The sequence below is a fragment of the Colletotrichum godetiae genome, assembly GCF_030913485.1.
Source record: "Colletotrichum godetiae strain CBS 193.32 chromosome Unknown BDP55scaffold_81, whole genome shotgun sequence".
Taxonomy (NCBI): domain Eukaryota; kingdom Fungi; phylum Ascomycota; class Sordariomycetes; order Glomerellales; family Glomerellaceae; genus Colletotrichum; species Colletotrichum godetiae.
The window spans coordinates 1-24,016 of record NW_026851329.1 but is presented as its reverse complement, the minus strand read 5'-3'; the positions used below and the strand labels follow the sequence as shown (position 1 = coordinate 24,016).

Genomic DNA, 24,016 nt, shown 5'->3' with positions numbered 1-24,016 from the left:
ATGTCGCTGTACCATGGCAACTCATGCGCTGTCCCCTTAAGCCTGCAGGCGGCTGTCTTGCCATTGCAGAACAGACACAGAGTTCCCTTCTTCTGCAAGATGATTCAGGCGAATCAAGTCATTGGTCAGTAGGTGGACGTTTGGACGTCCAGAATTCGGCCAAAGGCTAGCGCAGAGGAAGTTGCTGGGAAACTTGGTATTTATTCGCGGAGAAGCTTCTTCAACCGGAAAAGCATCAATTTGAGCTGAGGTAGGCCGTCGTGAAATGTACCTCAATCAATTGACAGGCTGAGAAAGGAAAAAAAAGAAACTGCGAAGTCCAGTCCATACCATCCAGTGAATCTCTAAGCGACTCATTGCTACGCTAGAAGACCCAGGGTTACACTTCAGGGTCTCCTCTTGAACTCTACAGTCGCCCATGGGTCTGGTAGATATTGCGTTTCCGCTCGTACACTCTGCGGACGTTCCTGGCCATGTGAAAAACGCATCTCGTAATTTTTCAACAGATGAGCCATTATGGCCTTGATCTCGTGAGCCGCAAAAAAGCGCCCTGGACAAGCATGACGCCCGTAGCCAAAACTCAAGGATGTGGGATTCGACGCGACATATTGTGCACGACCCTCCATGTCTGAGCGCTCTTCCCTCATCCTGGCAAAACGAAACGCGTCAAAAGTTTCGGGGTCCGGATAAAAGGATTCATCCATCGTTATAGCTTGCGTTGGAATCCCAATTGTGGTGTGAGCCGGAATTGTGAACCCCGAGGATAGTGTAAACGACTGATGAACCACTCTTTCAAATGTGACTACGGAAGTAAATGTGTTAGGCAACCACTTCGAAAGTTGGAACTCATGGGGTTGAACATACTAAGAAGGAGAGGATTGAACCTTTGGCTCTCTTTCATGAAACTGTCCATTTTCACCATCTTTAGGAAGCCAGATTTTGTTACCAAATCATTGCTGTCAGTAAGACTCTCAACTTCCTCCCGTAATATCTCAATATTTTCAGGACGTTCACACAAGTCATAAATGAGCTGCGCAGGTGCAGCTGCACTTGTGTGTATCGCAGCGAAGCTAACTTTCAGGAGAATGCTTGCCAAGAATGCCATGTCGCGCTCTTCCCCTTTCGCCTGCTCGGCCATCCAGTACAAGAGATCTTGAGCGTTATCTCCAGTTCGAAGACGACTTTCGAGCAAAGGGATAGCTGCAGCTTCTGCAGCAGCGTAATGACCCGCAATCTTGGCAATCTCTGGAATAAAACGAGCTGCCAATGGTTTCAAGAACTCGGGATACCTTTTCAACTTCTGAGCGCCAATGAAGCCGTCAATGGCAAAGTCTATAGATGACTGCACCCATTCACGATTGTGAGATAGAGTGCTGCCACCAAACATACAGCTCGGGACTCTTGCAACGATTTGGGTCAAGGTGTGTACGACAGGAACAGGCGTCCAATCTGCCCATGTTAGCCGAGAATAAGCCCTGATAGAGGTTATATGCGCAAACCTTCACACGTAGAAAATGTGTCTTTGAACGCATCGATTATTTCCCTTTGCACTGCCGGCATTACGTCGCCTGCAGGTTTATTAGAAATAGCCCAATGACTCTTATGAATAAGTAGAACTCCTTACCGAGATGATGATTCAATTGCGCTTTGACAACACGAGGATGCAATGTCGACCGACTTCCCATAGTGGTGTACTTGCCCTCGAACATCTTCCTAGCCGTATTAGCATCGTCGTACAGATTATAGAGGAAGGCTACCTTTATTACCTCAATGAACGTAGCAACAAAGTCTACTTGGTCAATGGGGGCTGTCTTGAGCTCTTCTAAGTATTTGGAAGGAATCATGAGCCGTTCTCCTAGTGGGCTGGGAACGTAGAAGAAGTCGCCCTTGGACTAGAAAACGTAAGAATAACTCGAGCAAAACCATTTTCGGAAGATGACATACGCGTCTATACCCTTCTTCCAGCATCTCCTTCGCGTTTTGGCGGAACCGCTCACGGTTTGCCTTGATGCTTCGTCTGTCATTTCCACCTACGACTAGAATACCGGGGACGAGTTTCTGTCTGTCAGGCCAGATTGCGTAAAGTAGAATTAATACCCCCACAACGAGGCCCAAAAAGGTCATCAACCATCCGTGGTTCCCATTGGTATAGTCGTAAGTATAGTGCTGGAGCAAAAGACCGTCTAGATCAAAAAGTGACTTCATCGCGTTGGATTGACGAGACGAGCTTACAAAATCCCACATGAAACTGTGTACAAGGAGAACTGTAACCACTTTAGCAAATGGGCTCAAACACCGCGGATACCATCCGGCACGAAGCTCCGACTTTGCAAGGTTTGGATCGTTCGGCTCGAGCTCGGACCTGTCCCAAAGTATGCATGTCCCGAAGTGTCGGCCGCTGCAACTCCCAAAAGGGAAGGTAGCCGGAGTCCAAATGACAACTACGGAGTTTACAACATTACCAGGAGTCAATACTCGTACAAAGTCAGGCTCATCGAATGTAAGATATCTCTTGAATTGACTTTTCTGACATTCACTCAATATTTCAAGTTTAAACCATCTTTTCACAATGGGAGAACCAATTCGCGATATGCCATTGGCGAACCCAACCCCGGTCTCTCTTAGTGTTTTGCCTGAGGGACATGATGCTTTCCAGCCTTACAAGGTCGAAAAGTTTGACGACGGTCTTAGATACGACACTCTTCAGGTTCACGGAGGACATCGACCGGATATAGAAACACATGCTCGAGCAGTCCCAATCTACAATAGTGTGGTGAGCTTTCATATTTGATCACTGCTGATGATGGTCAACTAACTGCAGTAATATCTTAGTCATTCATATTCACAGATAGTGAGCATGCCAAAAGAGTATGTGCCACTCAGGAAGCAGGTTACTTCTATAGCAGAGTGTCCAATGCAAGTTTTCCATCATTCTTATACTCGGCTGTGTCCATGTCGTATTTACTAACCCTTATTCGTAGCCAACTGTTGCAGTCTTTGAGAAACGGGCCGCCGCTTTGGAAGGAGGCACCGCTGCTGTAGCCACAGCCTCAGGACAAGCCGCCATTTTCAACACCATCATCGGCTTAGCAGGAGCCGGCGACAACGTAGTAGCCTCGATCAACTTATACGGAGGTACATACAGCCTCTTCAAGACACTGCTTCCACGACTCGGTATCACTGTGAAGTGGGCCAAACAAGAGACTAGAGAAGAGTTCGCCAAACACATTGATGAGAATACCAAACTCCTATTCGTCGAGAGCATCGGCAACCCTCGCTGCAGCATTCCCGATCTTCAAGGCTTAGCAGATGTGGCCCATGAAAATCACGTTCCGTTTGTAGTGAGTAGCATGTACTGGAATATATATGGCTATTCCACGAGCTGACACAGAGAAAGGTCGACAACACATTCGGGGCCTGCGGTACATGGTGTCGTCCCATTGAATTTGGTGCCGACATCATATTGCATTCTGCCACGAAGTGGATGGGTGGTCATGGTACCACCGTTGGCGGAGTCATCATTGACTGTGGTACCTTCGATTGGGGCGCAGCCGGTCATCGGTTTCCTCGGATGATCAAGAAGGATGGCCCAATGAGCTTTTCATACTGGAAGGCCTTCGGCAACATCTCCTTTGCGATGGCGATGAGGATTGACATCTTGATGGAGGTTGGGTCGATATTGAGTCCAGCCTCAGCACAGCAGCTCCTCATTGGAATGGAGACATTGAGTTTACGCTGTGAAAGACACACCACAAACACCATGGCCGTGGCTAGATTCTTGGAATCGCACCCAAGAATAGCGTGGGTCAATTATCCTGGTAAGTTTGCAACATCAGTTTACCGACGCAAAATGTCTGGTTGGGTGTTCACTAACAACTTTATCAGGGCTGGAAAAGAACCAATATCATGAAAATGCCAAGAAGTACCTCAGGAGTGGGTATGGAGGCGTTCTCTCTTTTGGCCCTAAGGGAGGGGACGTGGCTAGCAAAATGCTCATGAACTTTGTCAAAGTGATATCCCATCAAACGAAGTAAGTGAAAGACAACATGACCAGATAAAAGAGGCCTGGCTAAACAGCACGCAGTGTTGGAGACTCAAAGACTCTGGCCACCCATCCCTGGAACTCTACTCACGTCATAATGTCTGAGAAGGACAGGAGAGAAGCGGGAATTACACCCGTGAGTATCACTGACACTTAAACCCCCTAATAAGACGTTCGCTGACGAGGTGATCTCGTAGGCATTCATTCGATTTTCAGTTGGGACAGAGGATGTTCGAGACATCATCGAGGATCTTGAGCAGGCACTGGCGAGGCTGCCAGATGATATTGTCAACGCCCATGATGAGCGGTTGGAGGCTAAGCTAGCGGCTGCGACTAATGGGAAAGCTGCAGCTGAATCCATCAACAACGTTGATTTCATCGATGCGGACGTCTCTCTGTCCAAAGCCAATGTCCCGCTTGGACGTCAGACTGCAGTAGGAAATTGGTAATTGAGACAAACTCTCAGATTGCAAGACCTAAAGAGCCACTCGGTTCTACACATTTTCGATATTTAGCCCGAAACTAGAATCATCACTTTCTATCCAGTTTTCCCCCTTGCTTCATCGCAGTGACTTTGAGAACAAGAATACTGACTTTGTGAAAATACCCATAAGGAAAAACTCAATTATTGCCCAGCGTCTTATGGCTGATTGTAGGGCTCAAGCGAAAAGTTGACTTGGAGATGGGAAAGTAAAACCAATGTAACGCTGGGCATATACTATCTGGGTTTAACCTAAAGAACGTGGAAGTAACGACTAATGCATGGGAGTCTTGGGCCGTAGGACATGGAATGAAAGAACTTGAGTCAGTGAGCTTGAGTCAGTGGAGTAATGCAGCGACTCGCGCTTCAAGTTAAGTAGGATGAAATAGGATTTATGTGAGGAATCGAACTCAAACCAAAATTCGATTAAATGCTCTCTCGTACGACTATGTGTACATCGCTGGTCTAGACAGAGTGATATCTTGGAGTAATGCTGCTCCATGCCTCATTCCCACTCATTTGATACTCCAAGCCTTTCATGAAGGCCTGCAAGTCTGGACCACATGGACCAGCACTTGATAGTCTACTGTTGACCAGCTTACTGTGAAGAAGCTCCCATTCGCGACACATCGTCCACAAGATACGCTTCGAAGCTGAATAGTCCAGGCTAGTTTCTGAAGCCAAAACCGACACGGATGAACACAAGGCGGATCCTTCCTTATGGCCTACCTGGGAAGCCTTTAACTCCTTTTCCCAGCTGTAAATATCGTTGACCACCGAGATGTGTCTTGAACAGTTAAGCTCAATATCCTCAACGGAATTCAGATCTTCAGAGCTGAGATGCAGGCTCATACTGAACCTCATCAGGGCAGATAGCAATCTAGACAATCATGAGTGCCTGAACGAAAGAGGGAGAGACAGAATCCGAGTCAACTTACGCTTTGCCAACGTCCTTTTCTCGATACTTCAAATAGTGCCCCAGCTCCTTGATCTGCAGCCGTGTCTTATCGGTTTGAGCACGCATAAACGTAAAGACTGGTTCAAGAATCTCGTTGGCGAGGGATTCATCACAAGCCTTCATGTCATTCCACAAGTCATAAGTGATCCACTCGACTGGAAGACTGCGATCTGGCAACGAATCTCCCTTTGAAAGAAGTATGAGTCTCTCATTGTAGGAGGAGCCTTCTTCAAAAGACATGTTTTCTAAGAGATCTGTGGTAACACAGTGTCAGTAATTCTGGCCATGCCCGGCTAGCACATTCGATTGGTCTGCATTTCAAGCATGCGGATAAAAATTTCTCACCATCAATCAAAAATAAGAGCGTCAGAAGACGACAGGCGAAAGAAATTCTGTCATCCAAGGCGGTAGGATAGTAGAAGCAGGTAACTTGTGGAAAGCCAGCGGCCACGAATTTCTTCCTAGCTTTCGCATTTTCAAACGGCCAGTGGTCCAGAAAGAAACTGTTTACTTCCGTCGAAACCTCTTGTTCTCGAGGGTGTATCTTGGCGGTAAACTGCGCCGCGGATGGCGGGTCGCTAGGCCTATAAGACTTCTGACCGGGTTTGCCCGACTGGTCAAAGAGCTCCAGCGACGTTGACTGAGCAGGTAAAATGAAATTCGCCAAAGCATGCAGAGAAATCATTTTGGCTCCGAAGGAGGAATCTCGAACGCACTGAGGTTGGGAGGTCGATAATAGAAGATAGGTGAAATGTTACGGCCGAACTCTTCCCCGCGCGATTGTTGTTGGTGCCGTACTTGAGACGAAACGTGTCTGCTGTCGTTCTATAATCTTGTCACTTGGGCGTGCGGGTCGTGTACATTGACCACCATTGGATAGATTGGGAAACTCTGCGAGGAGATCGTGTCTCGGGCCCTGTGCGAATCGGGCAATGAAGCGAGGCCGGAGGCCGACAGAAAAATAACTGGACTCTGTTCTAAGAGAAAAGTGGAAGCCACGTCTGAAGTAAGAAGTTGCTTCAATCCATCTCAACTTGATGTCATAATTTACAGCTGTTCGTGGTCTGCTCCGACTGTCAGATAGATGCTCCGTGAAGAATGCCGTGTGTTAAAGGTCATCGTTTCGTGCAGTAGGGATCGTTCTGTGCGGTGATGGGCCAAACTCCAGCCATCTTGGACATGACTGGACAGTTGTAGAGATGATTGGACACCCGTTACTGATCTGCGGCTGACATTGCATCTAATTCTGTATTCACAGCGGAGGCGCAATCGGTTCAAAAATGCGATGAATTCACAGCAAATGTGAGATCTGATTGAAGATTCTTGACATCTAAGTTCTCCGGAGCTCCACTAGTTTGCCAATCAAGCGCGTCTGTCCATTTCAAACGGGCAGGTTGAAAAGTCTGAGTTGGGGCATTATCACATCACTGATATTCTAGACCTACTGCCGGCATTATGGCCTAGAATCAAGTACGGGCCGGAGAACTCGATACTAAAGGAACTCTGTTAGGCCCCCCGGACGAGAAACTTATCTACAAAACATGTCTGAAATCTGTGGCAGCTTGTTGCATTTCGGTCTCTTGCAAGTTCTCTGCACCCATCCACGTGTCGCGACAATTCGCCAAAGGTCCCTCCAGTTCGGTGTATCTCTCACCCAGCGTGAGAATGACTCTACCGCTCCAGCGACCACGCGTTTTTTTCCACTCGGCATTGTCCTTCCCATATGCTTGAACCTTCTCAGACTCCATGGCCACAGCAGAATATACTACTGCAAGCCCCACAAAATGCGCAGAGCTGACTGGCAGGCCAGCATCCATAATCGGAGCGGCGAGCTTAGCCGGCAGTAGCCCTGTGATAGTCGCGGCTGGTGCGACAGCGTTGATAGTAATACCGGTATCTCGTAAATTTGAGCGCATCGCTCGCAAGTAATTGATCAGCTTGTCTAGTTAGTTCTGTCTCGAATCTAGGCCAAGTTTTACCTACTGCTGCCTTTGTCCCACTGTACACGGGGAGAGACTGTTCCGGAGAATAAGCAGTTGCGCTTGATGTCAGCACAATGCTCCCCTGCGCGCCATTTCTCTTCATGCTGTGCAAAGCAAGCTTTACGAAATTCAGAGTGCCTCGGAAATTCACATCGATCACGTCGTAATTCGGTTCGAGAAGGTCGCCATTGTCGTTGTACGAGTCGTTCAGATATGTCCCGTCTTCATCTACTCCTGCATTGGCAATGGCAATCTGGACTGGTCCGATCTGGGAGAATGCATCGGAAAGATCAGACCAACGACTGATGTCGCATTTCCGAAATTCTGCGGAAGACGGCAATGCCTCGTTGGGTTGGCAGACATCGAGAATAACAACGCGAGCTCCTCGGGATGCTAGGATCTTTGCAGCAGCCAATCCAATGCCGGACGAACCACCTATCGCATGGTAATTAGTGTTGATACCTTAGTAGGCGATAGGACTCGTTATATTCACCAGTGACAATGGCAGTCTGCCCTTCCAAGTTTGGTATATCGGTCTCTTTGATATTGAGGCAAGCCATTTTCACTGTTAGGGTTCAGCTATGTACCGCCACCGCTGCAAGGTATTGAATGACGAAGCGCAGGAAAACGAGTTGCGCCTCCAATCAAAGTCTTGTACATACTGGGATTGAGAGGTGGCATGCAGAGCTCTCACTATCAGTTATCTCGGAGAAGATGGTATTCCTTCATTCCCCGGGCTGTAGCCCACAACTTTTCTCGGAAAGTTGCCATTTTTGGCACCACTAGTCGGAAGCTTCAATGTCGGTTTAGCGTCTGTGCCCATTGTCGCAATATCCACCAAGCATTTTCTCTGGCATGTCATGTCGATGAAGTCATGGAAGGTTACATAGGCCGGCTGTCCTTGTCTACCTGGCAGTAGTCAAAAATTCATCACTCCATGTCAATAGTGGTTCTAATCGACCGAACAAGGTTCAGAGGTGGTGATGATTGATTAACCTTGCTCCGACTAGACCATGATAGTTTCGCTGTCCTTATCTTTCTCCGGATCCCAGTATCCAACATACCCTTCCCTGCCGGTCAAGTATGTCCCCGTGGCCTGCTCCTCGGCTGTGGCACGAAACACGGCATGTTTCTTGTTCGTCCACTCAAGGCCCTTCCAAGTAACACCCTCCGAATCAACAAACTCTGCATCCATTTCCGGTCGCAGAAGGTAGACAACCGAGTATTTGTGACGCGTGACTTCATCTTTATGGGGGATTATGCGATGCAAGCTTGACTCCAAAACTCCCCCAGAAATGAAGCGAAGCGCATCACCCACGTTCACAACCGCGTGACCTGGTTTGGGCGCTATGTAGTACCACTGGTCTTCGTTGGGCTTCAGCACTTGAAGGCCACCAACCTCTGTGAAGACGATTGAAAGACTGCCAGCATCGGTATGGGCAATCTGGCCTACTTTGTCAGGTTCAACGTCTGCGAGGGTGTATTTGAGGAGACCTAGAGCTGTCGGGCAAACAGCGTTTTGGCGATGATATTGCTGGTACGCGTGCTTATCTTCTAGGCCCAAAGCGGCAGAGAGTCGTGACAGTAGTAGAACACTGATTTCCCGGAAAGTTGTTGTGGCACTTTTCAAAACGTCAAGCTGTGTTGCGATCACATTGGGGCCCGGAAAAACCGAAGGATCGCTGATCTTCGAAATTGGGTGTTCAAAAAGCTGCCCAAGTTAGACTTTTTCTTGTACAGATAGCAGTGAGACACGTTAACTTTGGGATGCAGCTCACTCACCATCAGTCCCTCGAATCCATCTTTCTTTCCTTCAATCGGCCCATTGCCATGTCCCGCTGGTTTGTATCTGTTACAGCGGAAGGAACCCATCGTCAGATTGAGAAACCCAGTGTACCAGCTCAAACTTACCCCATGACCAAATGCTCATCGTGATCCCGATCCACAAGCCACGCCATCTTTTCATTGCTTGGTTGGTCGTAAAAGCTTACAGCTAGGTCGTACATCGATTGCACACTCGCCATTACTTGGCCGGATGCAACATCTCGACAGTCAAGATAGAAGAACCCGAGATCGGTGCATGCTTTCAGCAAATGCTCACGGCACAACTCATCTCCATCCATGAGTTGTTGGAGGGAGATGACGTGTAAGGGAGCATTTTCTTCAGCAACTCTGTCGGGTAACAATTCAGCATTTGGCATTTTGAAATTACAATCAGATGCTGTGATTTGCAAGTAGTAACTCAAAGAAGCGGAATTGGCGCACTGGATTCTAAATGAATTAGATATGAGCCAAGCTCAACCTAACCAAGTTATCAGAAAAGCACAACCGAGGCTAAAGCAGGAATCACGCTGCTCACAGAGGGCATTCGGACAATTTCCATTTTGGGCAATTCCCGACCGTCAAATGCTCAGGCCACCCACCGTCGGGACCTTGAGAGGGTCGATAGGTAACGCCTTTGAGCCACAATAGATTTTCAGAAGTTACAGCACGACTACATCGAGCTGGTTATTGGTTCGGAAATGACTTTGCGGAAGAGGGATTGCAAGAGTTGATAGAATCCCCAGTGCACAATTCAAGCTGCTCCCGACATCGAGACATTTATTACTTGATTACTGAGCATAGACCTAAACACTAAGTGCGACGACTGAATTGCGTTGGCCTGAAGAAACCAGATGCTATGTCCACCGAAGAAATTGCCTGGCCTGCACATTGTTGTATGGAGCCTTTCGATTTTTGGGCGTATGCAGACGAAAAAGTCCAACTTGATAGTCCTCCGTATCCTAGCAGTTTAACGATGAAAGCCTTGACAGGACTGTTCGGCCGCGTGGGGATTTGAAGCTTGAGAGCAACAAAATGGAAGCTCAAAGGTGAAAAAATGATGGCTGTATATAATTGGTCAAGTCTTATCCATGTCATCCTCGTGAAAAACAAGGACTCTTACTTCAATACTTTGTCTTGGCTCTCTGTCAATCATCTCGGCGTCTGTAAACGCAGCGTGTGGAACCCTCCTGGCGCGCCCATCCGCCTTCCAGTCATGACACTTGATAAGCATCACCTCTTCAGGTGTTTGAAAGCTTTTGTAGTACCAACGATGACCGCCGTTAGGAAGAATTGTACACGGCTCACCCACCCAGTCCGGATAAATGAGCTTGACAGGCAAGATGTCGGTTTCTAACACCGAATGAGAGTCGCAAACCGCCAGAGGATCTTTGTAGATCGTCTTGATTGGACGCCAAACATTGATGACCTGGAATCTCGATTGCAGTAGTCGAGAGGCTTCTTCCCCTAGGTGACGTTTGACTTGATTAATCGCACCCCACTCTGACTGGTCAATGTGGGCTCTTTTCACTGGTCGGCGTTCTTCGTCAGAGTGTGCGGCCGAGGGGTTCGGTCTCCGAATAGTGTGGTCAAAAATGTGTAATCGGGAGGCACCGGTGCTAGATAACTGTCAGAGCTTTACTCCATCTCAAAGGCCAAGATAAAAGCCTACATTTGCGATAAAAGCGTTTCGATCTCGGGATAGTACACCTCTTTTATCTGTCGATCACTCGTAAAGTCCACCAACTGGCTAGTGTGGCGACACAGCTGGAATCCGTGGCTATCGAGGGTAAAACTGCGTTCGTTCCCGGTGATATCGTGAACAAGCGTTTCAAATTCGACTGATGGCTGGGTGAATGTGCTTCGTTTGCCTGCAATGCTAGGTGCATGCTCGCTTCCATCGCCAGGATCTCGGTAATAATTGATAGTGGTTTCCACATCACGGGGACTACCTAGTCCTGACATGGCGAGAAAAGGTAGTTTAAGAAATGCGAGAGTCTTGAACCGTCGTCTGATGATCTTGACAGCAACTGATTTCACTGGAAAAGCCAAACCTTGTCTAGGCCTTGATGAGGTACCAGTAAATAAGGTTTCTTCGCAGGCGAAATAGAAAAGACGAGCAATTTCCGTACGTTGTACGCCGGCGAATCAACTGGTCCCAAAAAGGAAAAGAGCCGATACAGGGGTGCGTGTAAGATCCTGTACTTAGTTAGGTGCCCACCCGTGCCAAGCGGCCGAGTGATAACTTGTCATTCAACATTCGCGTCCGTTCTGGCTATAGGCCACCTTGTTTATTACTGATGAAGCGCTTAGATGATCTGGCATTGGCATACCACAATAACAGTAAAGCAATGCGCTACACACATCCCATTTTGTGTATCTCTTCTTTAATCTGGTAGGGGACGTCCTACGCGACTTCGTCTTCAAGTCTCCAAGTAGCCCAAAGTTGTGTAAAGAACCAAAGATGATGAGAGCCCAAGAGACACGAACAATTGTGCAGGCAACGAATTTTGAACTGTCAGCAAGGATTGTTATTGTAGTAGGGTATAAGTAGTAAATTATAAAAACTATTAAGCTCACCAACTATCATTGGTCTTGAGGAAATAGTATAGGCTTAGAGGGCCAATTCGACAACCTTTAGCCCAGCGATCAACTTTATCCACGTGGCAGTGCTTTCCTCACCCGCAGTCACCGTTGTAAGCGTTGGCTTATGGCCCAGAATGATCATTCCTATCCTCGCTCTTGTCAAAGCCACATTTAGCCTCCTCAGATCTTTAAGGAACCCAATCTCGCAATTCTGATTGCACCGCACCGTCACCAAGACAACAATATCCGCCTCCCGCCCCTAGAACCCATCAATGCTGGAAACCTCGACTAGTTTGTGACCCGAAAGCGTTTATATAAGGAGCTCGGCCTGGCGACTGTACGGTGTTAACACTGCGATGGAAGGTTTAGGCGTATTTGTGGTTGTTGCCGATGATGCATCCGAACTCGGGGTTTGTTTGTCAAGAAGGTCGCACACTTTGCCGCATAACACAACTTGCCCTTTATTGCACTTTGACTTCTGGCCTATTTCCTCCGGGGTGGTGCAGTTAATAAAGACCATGCGGTGATAATGCTGGATCCCCGTTCGCTTGCGACCATCATGGCTATCTTCACGGTGGTAAGAGTCCTTCATCATCGGCCAGGGAAAGATGGATGGGAACATCTCTCTCTCATCCGCCTTGATGCCGGAGCGCAGGCGTTTCTCATAAAATTCGTCTGAGATGAACCGACACAGTGCATCGTCCATGCGGTATTGCGTATCTAGCATCACCTTCCGTGCTCCGATATCGTCCATCGTAACCGTCCTCCACAACCTCTCTAACAGCGATAAGTCAAACTCGAGCGATATTGCGAGCTGCCCAACTGTCGGACGGAGCTGCACATGATCGCCTACTAGCACGGCTTTTCTGCATCCTTTAGTGAGTGGTGCAAGAGACGCGGGCTCAGTTTGCTGCGAAGCTTCGTCGATGAAGACTATATCGAATCCTTCACTCCTTAGGAGCCCTAGCCCGGCGCCTATACATGTTGTAAAAACTAGGCGTGCCTGCTTTGTCATGTCTCTTGCTTTGCGCATGGCTGCGTGGGAGCCATGGAGCTCTTGTCCTACCATGGCGTCAAATGTATGCTTACGCAAATCCTCGGCAACTTTCCGTATCTATTTCATAGAAGTAGTTAGCGTACCTCGAACTCTCTTGCAGTCGTATTTCGAGATTATAGCCTGATCTCTTACCTCTGTAGATATACGGATTGCAGGTATCTTGGGGTACTCTTGGTCATTATGACCATTTGAAAGATATCTTCTCATGACGTTGTCTACAGCAGTATGTGTGGGTGCCGTGACGAGGATGCGCGAGTTTGGGTACCGATTTTGAAACTCTTCTATCATTTTTACGATAGTGTGCGTTTTACCTGTTCCTGGCAGGCCCCAGAGACAGGTCAGCGAATGCTGAACGGCAGATTCGACAGCTTGATTCTGAGTCCAATTCAGTGTGTTCTTGGGAACATTTTTCAAGCCCTCGTCCTTATCCCGGGGACGTAGTGAGATAATTGGACAGTCTTTGATACCAAGGATCAAACCGGCCAAACCACAAATGCTGTGCGTCTCAAGCGCCAAATTCAAAGTGGCGTCCAACATGACATTGGTGGTTGCAAACGGCCCGCACGAGCTCATTCTCCATGAGCACTGCTCTAGATAAGGGGGTAGTGGATGAAAGCATTGAAATTCAGCCCAACCAGGGCTGGACTGCGTGACAAGGGCATCCATGGAATAGACACTTGTTGAGAGTGAGCTCATAGGCGGCGATGCAGCTGTGAAACGTACATGAGTTGAAGACTGAGGTGCGCCGCTCTTGGAATCGAGACGGAAGTCGGCTTGAACTACGGGCCATCCATCATTGGTGTCGGCGACTCGCTTCAGTGATAGGAAACCCGGGCTCTCGCGGCGCTGTTCTATCGCCTCCTCAATATGTTGGATAGCAATACCGGTCAGATTACGGAAAAGGTACTGAACAAGCGCTGGTCGCTCCGGTACCAACCGCGTGGTTTCCCGGTCCAGGCCGCCGAGTATGTCTAGTGCCAGTGAAGACGAGCAGACCGTAAGGGCAATCAGCTCAATTAATCGGGTGCAGGCAGAAATTGAAAGAACACGGGCGCGCGCGAGTATCTGCAAGAAGGGCGAGAGCATCATTTCGTCGATCCTATTGGCTGAGAGAATCAAGGCTCGTAAGATATGCTCGACCCGGGTATCGAGCATATCCGCCAACTCTGTTGGAAGGCGTGCCCAATCCAGACGAGAGAAGGTTACTGCAAGGAAAGGACACTGGCCCAAGAAGTTGAGCATCTCTCCAAGAGCCAGGGCTGGACTGATTGCGCCGAAAAGCTGATTTTCAAAGTTGGCTAGCAGAAAGTCAAAGGAACGCCTTAGCATCTCCTTCTCGTCTCGGTCAAGCAGCCAGCAGAACAATGCCGCATACTGCTCCCGGGCTTCTAGGTTCACAAGTTTAGTAAAATTCCGATGTAAGACGATTTGGAAGATGTACTCGGGCTGGGTGCTCCAGTCGATATCCTTCACCGTTGGCGTTTTGTATTCTTTTGCGTTGTGCTCAAAAAGTGGCACTTCTTCCCGAGTATCAACATACTGGAGCCAAAGATCCAAATTTCGTAGTGAGTCGACGTCCCTGTTAGAGACGACGTATATCTCCTAATAGATAGAAAGTCAGAATGTGTGCTATACTACCCATTTAAAAGCCGTAACTCATTTGAAGGAGCCTGGTAACGAAAAAGAGAGCATGTTGCTTACCGCCCCTAGAACACCGTTCCTGTTCACCCGGCCCACATGATTCTGAAGGCTATGGCCGAACTTGTTTAGTGCTATGCTTGCACGAAAGTCACAATTGACACCGCTTTGGAGAGTTGCTTGTCTCATGTGTCTTTTGTCGGCTTCTGCTTTAAGGCTCCGATAGCTAGAGTCATCCGAAGCACCGCGTCCGATGAAGACCCACGTATTTTGTCTGCGATGATCGAATAGCTAGAAGACGTTACTATCGCAATATACCTGGTACCCTACTTTTGTCGGGAGGCTCAATCGACTGGATGTTTGAGCACCTTGGGAATGTGGAAACGCAAACAACCGGGCTTTATTGCCAATCTTGTAGTCCGTCGACGGTTGTATCTGCTGCGGAATGTAAATTGCAATCGTCAAGCGCTCGTCCACCCGGAATACGATGAGTTTCCGATGGAATACCTCGAGTGCTTTGGTAGCCCTATCGAGGAATACTGCAAGGCGGTCCCTAGACGAGGAGTAAAAGCACTTCCACCGGAGAGATGGGTAATGCAACTTGAAATCACGCAGCTCCGCCTCCTCCAGGAGAGTTGACTGGCAAAGCGCGTTGTGTACTAGGCTTGGGTACTTCTCCAATATCGGCAGTTGACACAATGCCCATGCCTTCTCTTCCGCTGTAAGAAGCGTGTATTTAAACAGCGGGGCGAATTCCTCAAAAGATACGTCGTTCCGAAGGCACCACCTACAAGTGAGCTGCATAAGCTCGAACTCAGAGATGGCATACTCATCTCGACACAGGAGCATCTCCACGGCGTGAAAGCTATAAGCGGAAAGATCGACGTTTGCGGCATTGGCTCCTCGCTTCTGGGCCTGCACAATTTGTCTTGCGGCCTCATGAAGCTGGTCGAGTACGAATGGTAGCGCTTCTGGAGAGGGCTCAGGAGGCTTTTCAAGCTTCAGTGGAATCTTAATCCTGTTTCCATCAACGCATGTCGAGAATAGCCGATTGAGCTCCTGGCACTGTGGGCTCATAGGACCCATGGACCTAGCCCAGCTAAGATAGAGATTCTTGATCCTGCCAAGCGAGACGTTGGTGTACTTAGAAAAGTAGACGAGACGATCATCGTCGGTAATAGGTTTGAAAGACACTGGTTCTTCAGCTCCGGGGTACTCAGCTGCCTGAGAGACTGTAGACGGAATGATATATTCATCCCAAGATACGAAGACTAGACGCCGGGTAACATTAGCTCGCAACAGCAGTTCGGTCAAAAGGCAAGCAACTCACACATAGCGCCGTCCAAGTCGCCTCCAGACATGAGATCAGCAGCCGGGCGCCTTCCTCTAGTTGAAAAGACGATACAGTCGACGAGATGCAATAACTCCCGCCTCTAGACTAGCTTAAACTTTTGCAAGTCACCGGGATGCAGACAGGGATTTCTTGTAACAATCACTTCTGTTTCCATCAGTGCGACGGGTCGCCCATCGCCTTCCATAGTCACGCGAACTTGGCACTCGCCCTCTTTCAGGACGCCCCAGGCATCGCAAACACCAAATAGTAGACGTGATTTTAGAATGAGAATGCGACAACGTTGCTCATTGCCTCGATCTTTAACCAGCTTAGAGTACTCAGTATTGACTAGCACCACAACACTAGGCTTGATAGCATCAAGAGACTCCAAAAGAAGTCGCTCAGCTAGCTCGTACTTATTCACGTACATCAAGAAACAAAACGCCACGCGAGGATCAATGGTAGCGCTGGCGAGAAAGTCAAAGTGTTGTCGTTGTTTGCGTAGTAGGACCTCTGTGGCGATGCCAAGCAAATGGAGCAGAAGAATGACTTCGTCATTCAAATAGCCGAATGCATAAGGCTGGTATATGTTTCAGTTGTCCAGTAGTTCTTGGAGGGAAGAAATGTCATCGAATAACAAGCATGACTGACGGACCTTGGAGTATTCAACAACCGAAAAGTTGTAATCATGCCCACCACTGAATTTCTTCATTGACTTGCGGACCTTCAAGACAGTATCGCCTCGTTTCATCGTTTGATCCACTGTTATGACGCCCTTGCATCCTCTGTATCTTATTTGGAAGACGGAAGGAGTGTAGCGAACGGTTCTGAAGACGATAGCAATTCTTCTTGCCAGATCTTGGGCCAGGCGTGGAGCTATGAGCCCGCACCCATCTGTAAAAATGTAATCTGCCGTTTCGATATCGACAATATCCTCGCACCGCTTCGGTTCAACGGATAAAGTTGTATGTGCCGTCGAGAACAGAAGACCAATCCTCTTCGCCTTCTTCTGCACCGTCTTCATTTTGGAAAAGTCACCCATGGCGTCCACTGTTCTCGAGATTTCCGCTTTCGTGGCAGCCAACAGAAGGCATGTGCGTGACTTGAGCTGGCTGTTGCTGTGGCCGAAGAAGTTATACAGTGTGCCATTAATGGATAGCCCTGCGCGCAGAAGCCTGACTATGTAGTCGCTGCACTCTCGTGGAGTCGATGGCTGCGTGCCCGAAAGATCGGTTGACGGGTTACTCAATGAGCGGAAGCCAGCAAACGACATGATTATCAATCGGTCGGGAGAAGACTGAGAGACGGCACGACTCGGAGATTGCGTCACGAGGCGGACCTCAAGCCGGTGATGAGATTCCTTCGTTGTCAGCATCACCGACTTGACTGAGCAGGCGTCATTGGTTTGGGTGGGGGATGGTAGTGATGGAACATGATAGTTCCATTCTGTGTCGTCGAGAGAAATCGACTCTTGTATCACTTGTCGGAATTCCTTTTGCGCGGGCGGTGCCATCGTGTCTAGTGAACGGAAGAAAGTGCTCTTTGGGAGAATGTGTACGGTCTACCCCTCGATATCAGAACACAAAAGTTAGCTCATGCCGACCAATGATACAACCATCTAACCCCGTTGATAACAAATCATAATGACGACATGCTACATTACACAGGTGAAGCATCATCCCACGGTTAACATCTACTGTGCTAATCTATCGCCTTGAGAGGGGGGAAGGCGGAGTGAATACACAGTAACTTCCTTTATCTAGATCCAGAATCTTGACCTCACTTGAGCCCCATTACGCCCAGCTGCTCTTTGAAGAATGTATCATGGAGCCCAACAGCCAACCCAACATCTGTATCATCGGCGCTCAATGCACAGGCAAAACAACCCTGGTCAATGCCTTGGAGACATATTTCACCACCGCGCAGCCACTCGCAACAGCATGCCCCCGCCCAATCGTTATCCGCGAAGTAGCCCGCTCCGTTCTCCAAGCCCACGCTTTGACGGCTGCTGATATTCGTTCCTCTCGCGACCGAACCCTCGAGCTTCAGAAACTCATCCTCCACGCCCAGGTCAAGGTAGAGCGTCAAGCTCTTCAAACTGGGGCCTGGTTTGTATCGGATCGCTCAGGCGTGGATCCCATCTGCTACGCGCTCACATATGCGGACAGAAAAGAAGCATCATTACTACTAGCTAGTGAAGAATGGGAAGAATTGAGGAATAGGATGGCAGAGGCTCTCGTCGTCGTCTGCGAGTCTGGCGCAGACTGGCTGAACGATGATGGTGTAAGGCTAATGCCACTTGACTCCAATGAATGGATGGAGCTGCACAACATGTTTTGTAAGCTGTTAGATGATCTAGGCTTGTCGTACGTGATCTTACCTTCGAAGTTAGTAGACCTTGATGGAAGAGTGGACTTTGTCTTGTCTAAGACACGTCTGTGTGGAGGACCCTCGTGACTGGCTATACTAGCCACCACGATGCGAGTTAACAGCGATTATAAGACTTATCCATCCTGTAGAGATGTTGCAGTACCGCGTGATCTCCGGTGGGAACGGAAACCCTTCGATCCTGTATTTCTGCCTAGTGACAAGATGAGGTTGATTGGCAGAAATGTCTGCTGACCTTAGTGATATGTTAAGAGCGGCGCTAGCGGCCAATCTGACTCGGCTGCTAGATGAATTCATTAAATCAAGACTTTAGAAGGACAGATGTCGGATGCTGCACTTGGTATTGATCGAAGACATTCGAGATGCTCAAAAAAGGGGTAGCTTGGCGGTGGATAAAACGGGTAAGTACTAGCGACTAAGTACAGATCGAAAGTCCAAAGAAAGCCGTTGATTAGGAACTTCCGAACTTGTTTAGACTGCCCACCGAATCCGACGTCGAGTGGGCCGCCGGTTTGAACCACAGGCCATCCAAATTATCGCTGTTGTCCAGGCTCTCTAGTGGAATAAGGCCTCAGCTTTCGCGATGGTGTTTTGCTGCCACCTCCACATGATCCATTAGAGTGAAACCCTATTTATAGTATGCGATATCAAACACCACTGCACGGACAGCAACACCCGCAGCAGGCGTCGGCAGAAAAACGTCTTCACCCATCCTATTCTGGACAAATGCCGGAGACCCTACGTACATAACGGGCTGAGGTAATGTGACCTTACCGGCCCGCCGGTGTCAAATGCCGCCCTATGCACCTGCCTATCGGACCTATCCACAATGCCGGTGCTCAGCTATATTGAATCAGAAACCGTCGTTCCCTTTCAACCTTAAACCTAATCGAACACGGCTCGTGGGAGAGTGGATCTGACATCCGCATTACCGCAAAAACAATCCCTGCTTAACCTCACCGCATCAGCGCTCTACTGATATCCATCATCTGAGCTTGATAGCCGCTTCTTTTGCAGCAAAACCCCAGCAAAGGCGCCGGGCGTACCGGAAACAGCGATAAAACGACTGGCCACCGCCAAGCCTTCCAGAACCATTAGCCATAGCCTACTAAGTACTTGTTCTGCCGACCGAACTTATTCAAGCCCTTTGGGCAGCAGCATAATTCTGAGGATACGCGTCTGGGATTTATCATTAGAACCAGTAAGAAAATGGACTTCTCTATTAACCGCCAGCAATCTGAGTATGCCTTGGCGGGACATTCAATCCGGTACGTGACCTTACATGGAACTTCGCCAAGAGCAGTGTTAGACCTGATCTGGGATTCAATACACCGAGGTCTGGTCTATCTGAGTGTTGCCTTCGGATTCTCTTCGAGAAGGTTCGTCCCTAAGTGGAAACCAACCCTCGTGATCCACGACGTGCTATACGAACTCATGTACACGTATCGGACTTGCCGAGAGAATAGGCCTCGGGTCGTCAACTGGACCATGTGTGAGTGTTCGCATTTACACGATGTCAACATGACCTAGGTAATCACAGGTATGAGAGGATCATATAGTGAAAGAATTGGAAAAGATCGGCTCGAGAAGTATAAATTATCCTGTTGATCCTGCGTTGGAACATTCGTAATTTTTCTCTTCATCACAATCATTCACCACTCAAGTCTTCGTTCACTTCAGTCTCCGTTCACTTTAGTCTCATTCACTTCAGCTTCCAAACACCAACAATTACCAAGCTCAAGGATCACTTCATTCAAACAAACTGTCCTTAAACAAAACCATCTCTATCACTATCGCCATGCAGCCCTCTACGATCCTCTTCACTCTCCTCGCTGCCTCCGGCATGACTGCCGCTGCGCCTAGCCCTGCCAGCTACAGCGGTAACCAAGACGGCGCCAGCCAATTCGTCGCTCGCCAGGACCCTAAGCTGAGGGAAGCGCAGAACAGACTCCAGGGAGCTCGCACTGCCTCGATGGAGGCCATTGAGACTGGCGGTGGCAAGGGCCGCCGTCTTGGCCAGATGAATTGCGGTACCTTGTGCAGTCAGTGCCAGACCGGGGCCGTCACGGCTGCTGTGGGAGAGATTGCCGTCTGCGGTGTTGCCACACTTGGTCTTGCTGCTGTCAGCGGTCCCCTTGGTGTCTTCCTTGAGGTTGTCGGATTTGTTGGGTGTGAGACTACGGTTATTGGAGAACTGAACAAGGCCGAGGCTGAGTGCCAGACTCTTATTGGCTAGAGCGGGACCAAACTGGGAGTTCACTTGGGTATTTCATGTAACAGTAGAATATAGAGGGTTCGGATTTAGGGTTGGTTTTGTTCCTATATTTAGAAAATAAAGCAGCTTGCTGCAGCATACTGCTTCACATCTCCTAGTTCTACATATTTATAATTTCTTAGCTTATTAATTCTCGGAAATCACTAAGGGGCCATGTGCCTACTCAAGTATTATCCGTCAGAATATATTGAGATGTCGCCGTCTTTATATAACTATTTGCCCGACCCGTCCGTTGCCCTATATATTACTCCCTACCTAACTTGAAAATTTCGATATATTCCTTAATATCTCTAATTAGCCTATAATATTTAATTAGAAACTACTTAATACTTTAATCTCTTTATATTTATATTTAATATCTACTAGAATACTAAAAGTCTTCTTTACATCTCTAAATCTTATTCATACCAGTTATGCTCCTATACTCTCTGCGCAGCGAAGTCTTTAATTGCTTAAATGCCTTCTTCCTTTTCCAGGCAGGGGAGAGCCACCTAAACTTTCAATAAAAGTGTTAGATCTAAAGACTATCTTCATCTGTTTTCATAAAATATTTCGTAGGTGAGTGTGGCTTGTCTTGTTTCTCTATCTTCTCTATATTATATAGATATTTTTAGTTAGTCAAACCCCCTATCATATTGAAGCCTAGGGAGAAAACCCTACCTAAACTCTAGAACTCCTCCTTTTTGCTCTCAAAATAGTCAACTAGTTCATCCTAGACTTTAAGGTTCATTTTGAGAATTTCTTTATAGATATAACTAGTTAATATTTCTAATAGGAAGGTAATACTGCAACTCTTATAACTAGATATAATAGCTATTTTATGCTTAGAGATTAGCTTCTTATTAAAGTAGTCTTCTATACTTTTACTAAGGTACTCATCACTAGGCTTCTAAGTAGAGTAGTTAGTAGCATTAGACTAGCAGTTAATATTATATTTATTATTGCAGTATTTAAGGTTTTTAACTTATAGTAAATAGCATAACACTTCAATAGCTAAGCCTGATTTTTCAAAGGGACAGAAGTTTTCCAGGGTGATTTGCAGCCATCTAGTGGAGGGAGGCTGCTTAACAGCTCTCTCAGTCAGATAAAGAGAGACGTGAAAGTCATAGTAGTCATAGAAGGGAGCAACCAGGCGTTTTCTCAGATTGCCTAAGACTATCTCCTCATCCACATGACACAGTTCGTTGATTTCGCTGCTGGTCTGTCACAGAGAAATGTAGGTCCAGTAGTCTGGTACTTCACGGACGATTTTCAACTGAATTTCTTGTGGGAGGTTGAGGAAGGGAAAAGGATAGTCGCAGCATTCGCAGTCCGATTCGCGACGAGTCATCAGACTCGTCGCGAATCTAGTCGATGTTCTTAGATATGATTGTTTTGCGAGTAAAGGATGTGATGAAAAACGGCTACGAGCGAATAAAAGAGATAATGAAGCTTGACTCCTTGTTGGAAATGTTGGAAATATTTAAAGGGGGTTACACTCACTGTGCCGCTTGCTGGAAGCGCTGTGGCGCTGCATGTCAGCTGTTGCCTGCCTGCGCCCGACGCCTTGATGACGGTAGAGGTGCTTGGCGGTTAGTTGGCTAAAGCCGAGAAAGTCGCGCTTGAGTATTGACACATGAAACGGTCGCGAAATTCGAATTAATATGACGATGGAACAAAAAACTATCAAGGCTTGGCAGTGCAGTGTCGTAGTCGTTGTGTGCTTTGTCTCGCGTTCATTAAGTAAGTAGAAGAAATCTCGGAATTGTTCAGGCCGTCAGGAGCTGTTCCGTTCAGCCAGAAACTCCCATTCGTCTCCCAAAGTCCCGAAACACATCGATTAAGTGGCCGCTATAGGCCTTTTCAGTATAAAGTCTGCAATTCTCTATAGAGGCTAAAGACTCGAATTCTATAAGCTGGGTATAGAACGTAGTCTGCTTTATAAACTGGCTTCACAGCATGCAGCAGCCTCTTCACCTAGGTGTCACATCAAGACTAATAACAACGTAAACCCTATGTATATGGTTATACCCACTCGAAATCTCATCCTGTAGCAGCCGGAATCCGCAATCCCTTCCCTCCACTCAAAAGCTGTACCGAATCTTTGCCAATCCGCCGTCTGATCCCATCGGGCTCATCTAGTCCCTTGGCAGCCTGTTCTCTCATGTCCTTGTCCAACTCGATCCAAAGCGGTACCAGCGCATCGTCTTTCCAAGGCCGTACGTCGGGCTTTCTTGCCGTCCTGATCATCTCGGTCACAAGATAAAGAAAGGAGAGCAGCACCATGACTATCTGAAACGTGATCCAGGGCCATCGCACGACGACGTTGACCTGGTTTACGTATGAGGTTCCTCGGTACCAGGTGCCGCGCGTTGTTGGAGTGGAATTCGCACGGGCGTCGTTAGACAGACTCCTTGCGACCTTGGCGATGAACGAGTCCATATCGCCAAAGGCTTCATGCAGAGCCTTTCCGCGCGTCGTTCGCGTGTCATAAAACGAAACGCTCCCTTCAGACAGGTCGGTTATAGATGCATTACCATTGAGGTCCGAGAAGATGAAGGGCTCAATCACTTTGAATTCCTCGGCCGGGTCTGCGGAGAATGAGTCTGGGAGGTTCTGAAAGGTCCCTCCACCGTAGTCGGCGTCCAAACGTGCTTCACTCCAAGCTCCGACAACCTCCTCTCTCAGGATGCCTGCGTCTACACGCACTTCATGAGCCTCAACGCAGTACCAGAGACCGCAGTGGTATGCCTGAGGGTCTTCCGGGATGGAATAATTAAACAAATCTGATGATACGTTGAGGGAAGTCCCAATGACCGCAAACTCGGCGAATATTATGCGGTCTTCTCTGGGACCTCCAGGAAATGGGACTATGTCCGTTTCGCTCTGAAGCCACAAAGTCTGCATTTGGAAATATTTTAGCTTCAGCCCGCCTTCGACAGCATCGACATCGATACCATCGCAGGGCCGAAAACCAAAATTGGCCCCCTTGGACAGAACGACACCGCATGAGCTTGGGTCCCGGTCTAGAACTTTAATACGGCTCGTGGCGTTGTCGCAAGCGCCACAGACACCAATGGTAGGAATGATTGGCCACGTACAGTTCCCCGTTGGACAGACCACTTCTAGAAAATTGACATGCGTGGATAGGAATCCCGCGCTCAAGGCAAGATCGGTCGAGAATGGCACTTGATATGAGTTAGCAACAGTGTATCATGGACACTGCGGTTAATAGGGAAGAGTTACGCACATTGTATTGAGGTTCCACTTCCATGCACTGTCGTCGTACGGGGGAACACGGGTCCGGGGGCTGGAAGTCCAGAGGCATCAAGATCCGGGACATTGTCAATTCGCATTGTTATCAGCTGCTGAGCAGAGATGCCAATGCCCAGGGTGGCAATGGTAAGAACCCCTCCAAGACAGGCAATGTGTCTATAAAGGCACTCACGATGTCAGGTGGAATACAAAATCAGCAA

At 48.2% G+C, this 24,016-nt stretch overlaps 10 protein-coding genes across 10 annotated transcripts; 3 read left to right on the top strand and 7 right to left on the bottom strand.

The window, feature by feature from the left end:
* Positions 1-608: 608 nt before the first annotated feature.
* BDP55DRAFT_518725 (cytochrome P450) lies at positions 609-2,124 on the bottom strand (the record flags this gene model as incomplete). Its single annotated transcript, XM_060567758.1, has 6 exons — positions 609-802; positions 865-1,449; positions 1,500-1,568; positions 1,625-1,709; positions 1,767-1,892; positions 1,945-2,124. Coding segments are annotated over 6 exons (1,239 nt in total), but the record flags the coding sequence as incomplete, so codon positions are not given.
* Positions 2,125-2,569: 445 nt separating this feature from the next.
* Positions 2,570-4,491, top strand: BDP55DRAFT_734472 (Cys/Met metabolism PLP-dependent enzyme-domain-containing protein; the record flags this gene model as incomplete). The annotated part of the gene is made up of 7 exons (XM_060580209.1): positions 2,570-2,773; positions 2,833-2,868; positions 2,982-3,341; positions 3,398-3,818; positions 3,886-4,030; positions 4,085-4,178; positions 4,240-4,491. 7 exons carry the CDS (start codon positions 2,570-2,572, stop codon positions 4,489-4,491), a joined length of 1,512 nt encoding a protein of 503 aa, XP_060422719.1.
* A 495-nt stretch (positions 4,492-4,986) lies between these two features.
* Positions 4,987-6,166, bottom strand: BDP55DRAFT_622671 (aristolochene synthase; the record flags this gene model as incomplete). Its single annotated transcript, XM_060571374.1, has 3 exons — positions 4,987-5,403; positions 5,462-5,735; positions 5,827-6,166. The coding sequence occupies 3 exons, from the start codon at positions 6,164-6,166 to the stop codon at positions 4,989-4,991; spliced, it is 1,029 nt and encodes a 342-aa protein (XP_060422718.1).
* Positions 6,167-7,013: 847 nt separating this feature from the next.
* BDP55DRAFT_622669 (short chain dehydrogenase reductase) lies at positions 7,014-8,249 on the bottom strand (the record flags this gene model as incomplete). The annotated part of the gene is made up of 3 exons (XM_060571373.1): positions 7,957-8,249; positions 7,465-7,898; positions 7,014-7,418 (listed from the first exon to the last, which is right to left on the bottom strand). The coding sequence occupies exons 1-3, from the start codon at positions 8,021-8,023 to the stop codon at positions 7,014-7,016; spliced, it is 906 nt and encodes a 301-aa protein (XP_060422717.1). The 5' UTR covers positions 8,024-8,249.
* Positions 8,250-8,421: 172 nt separating this feature from the next.
* On the bottom strand, positions 8,422-9,912 carry BDP55DRAFT_622667 (gibberellin 20-oxidase). Its single transcript, XM_060571372.1, has 3 exons — positions 9,375-9,912; positions 9,246-9,312; positions 8,422-9,174 (listed from the first exon to the last, which is right to left on the bottom strand). Exons 1-3 carry the CDS (start codon positions 9,662-9,664, stop codon positions 8,470-8,472), a joined length of 1,062 nt encoding a protein of 353 aa, XP_060422716.1. The 5' UTR covers positions 9,665-9,912; the 3' UTR covers positions 8,422-8,469.
* A 161-nt stretch (positions 9,913-10,073) lies between these two features.
* On the bottom strand, positions 10,074-11,319 carry BDP55DRAFT_622663 (uncharacterized protein). The gene is made up of 2 exons (XM_060571371.1): positions 10,957-11,319; positions 10,074-10,903 (listed from the first exon to the last, which is right to left on the bottom strand). The coding sequence occupies exons 1-2, from the start codon at positions 11,247-11,249 to the stop codon at positions 10,363-10,365; spliced, it is 834 nt and encodes a 277-aa protein (XP_060422715.1). The 5' UTR covers positions 11,250-11,319; the 3' UTR covers positions 10,074-10,362.
* A 4,679-nt stretch (positions 11,320-15,998) lies between these two features.
* BDP55DRAFT_773633 (RNA-dependent RNA polymerase) lies at positions 15,999-17,313 on the bottom strand (the record flags this gene model as incomplete). Its single annotated transcript, XM_060581182.1, has 2 exons — positions 16,554-17,313; positions 15,999-16,478 (listed from the first exon to the last, which is right to left on the bottom strand). The coding sequence occupies exons 1-2, from the start codon at positions 17,271-17,273 to the stop codon at positions 15,999-16,001; spliced, it is 1,200 nt and encodes a 399-aa protein (XP_060422714.1). The 5' UTR covers positions 17,274-17,313.
* Positions 17,314-17,673: 360 nt separating this feature from the next.
* Positions 17,674-18,322, top strand: BDP55DRAFT_594911 (AAA domain-containing protein; the record flags this gene model as incomplete). Its single annotated transcript, XM_060570976.1, has 1 exon — positions 17,674-18,322. A coding segment is annotated over exon 1 (600 nt), but the record flags the coding sequence as incomplete, so codon positions are not given.
* A 1,528-nt stretch (positions 18,323-19,850) lies between these two features.
* Positions 19,851-20,642, top strand: BDP55DRAFT_683912 (uncharacterized protein). Its single transcript, XM_060576370.1, has one exon. It carries the CDS (start codon positions 20,085-20,087, stop codon positions 20,520-20,522), a length of 438 nt encoding a protein of 145 aa, XP_060422712.1. The 5' UTR covers positions 19,851-20,084; the 3' UTR covers positions 20,523-20,642.
* A 1,773-nt stretch (positions 20,643-22,415) lies between these two features.
* BDP55DRAFT_413996 (uncharacterized protein) lies at positions 22,416-24,016 on the bottom strand. Its single transcript, XM_060567393.1, has 2 exons — positions 23,791-24,016; positions 22,416-23,728 (listed from the first exon to the last, which is right to left on the bottom strand). Exons 1-2 carry the CDS (start codon positions 23,894-23,896, stop codon positions 22,584-22,586), a joined length of 1,251 nt encoding a protein of 416 aa, XP_060422711.1. The 5' UTR covers positions 23,897-24,016; the 3' UTR covers positions 22,416-22,583.

Bases quoted from the DNA above. Each gene is read 5' to 3' on its own strand.
- BDP55DRAFT_683912 (XM_060576370.1), top strand. From the start codon at position 20,085: ATGCAGCCCTCTACGATCCTCTTCACTCTCCTCGCTGCCTCCGGCATG.
- BDP55DRAFT_413996 (XM_060567393.1), bottom strand. From the start codon at position 23,896: ATGCGAATTGACAATGTCCCGGATCTTGATGCCTCTGGACTTCCAGCC. The intron at 23,729-23,790 runs GTGCGTAACTCT...ACTCATATCAAG, and splicing joins AAGTGGAACCTCAATACAAT to TGCCATTCTCGACCGATCTT.
- BDP55DRAFT_622663 (XM_060571371.1), bottom strand. From the start codon at position 11,249: ATGTCAGGACTAGGTAGTCCCCGTGATGTGGAAACCACTATCAATTAT. The intron at 10,904-10,956 runs GTAGGCTTTTAT...ACAGTTATCTAG, and splicing joins GAAACGCTTTTATCGCAAAT to CACCGGTGCCTCCCGATTAC.
- BDP55DRAFT_622667 (XM_060571372.1), bottom strand. From the start codon at position 9,664: ATGCCAAATGCTGAATTGTTACCCGACAGAGTTGCTGAAGAAAATGCT. The intron at 9,313-9,374 runs GTAAGTTTGAGC...CCGCTGTAACAG, and splicing joins GATGAGCATTTGGTCATGGG to ATACAAACCAGCGGGACATG. The intron at 9,175-9,245 runs GTGAGTGAGCTG...TAACTTGGGCAG, and splicing joins ATGGATTCGAGGGACTGATG to CTTTTTGAACACCCAATTTC.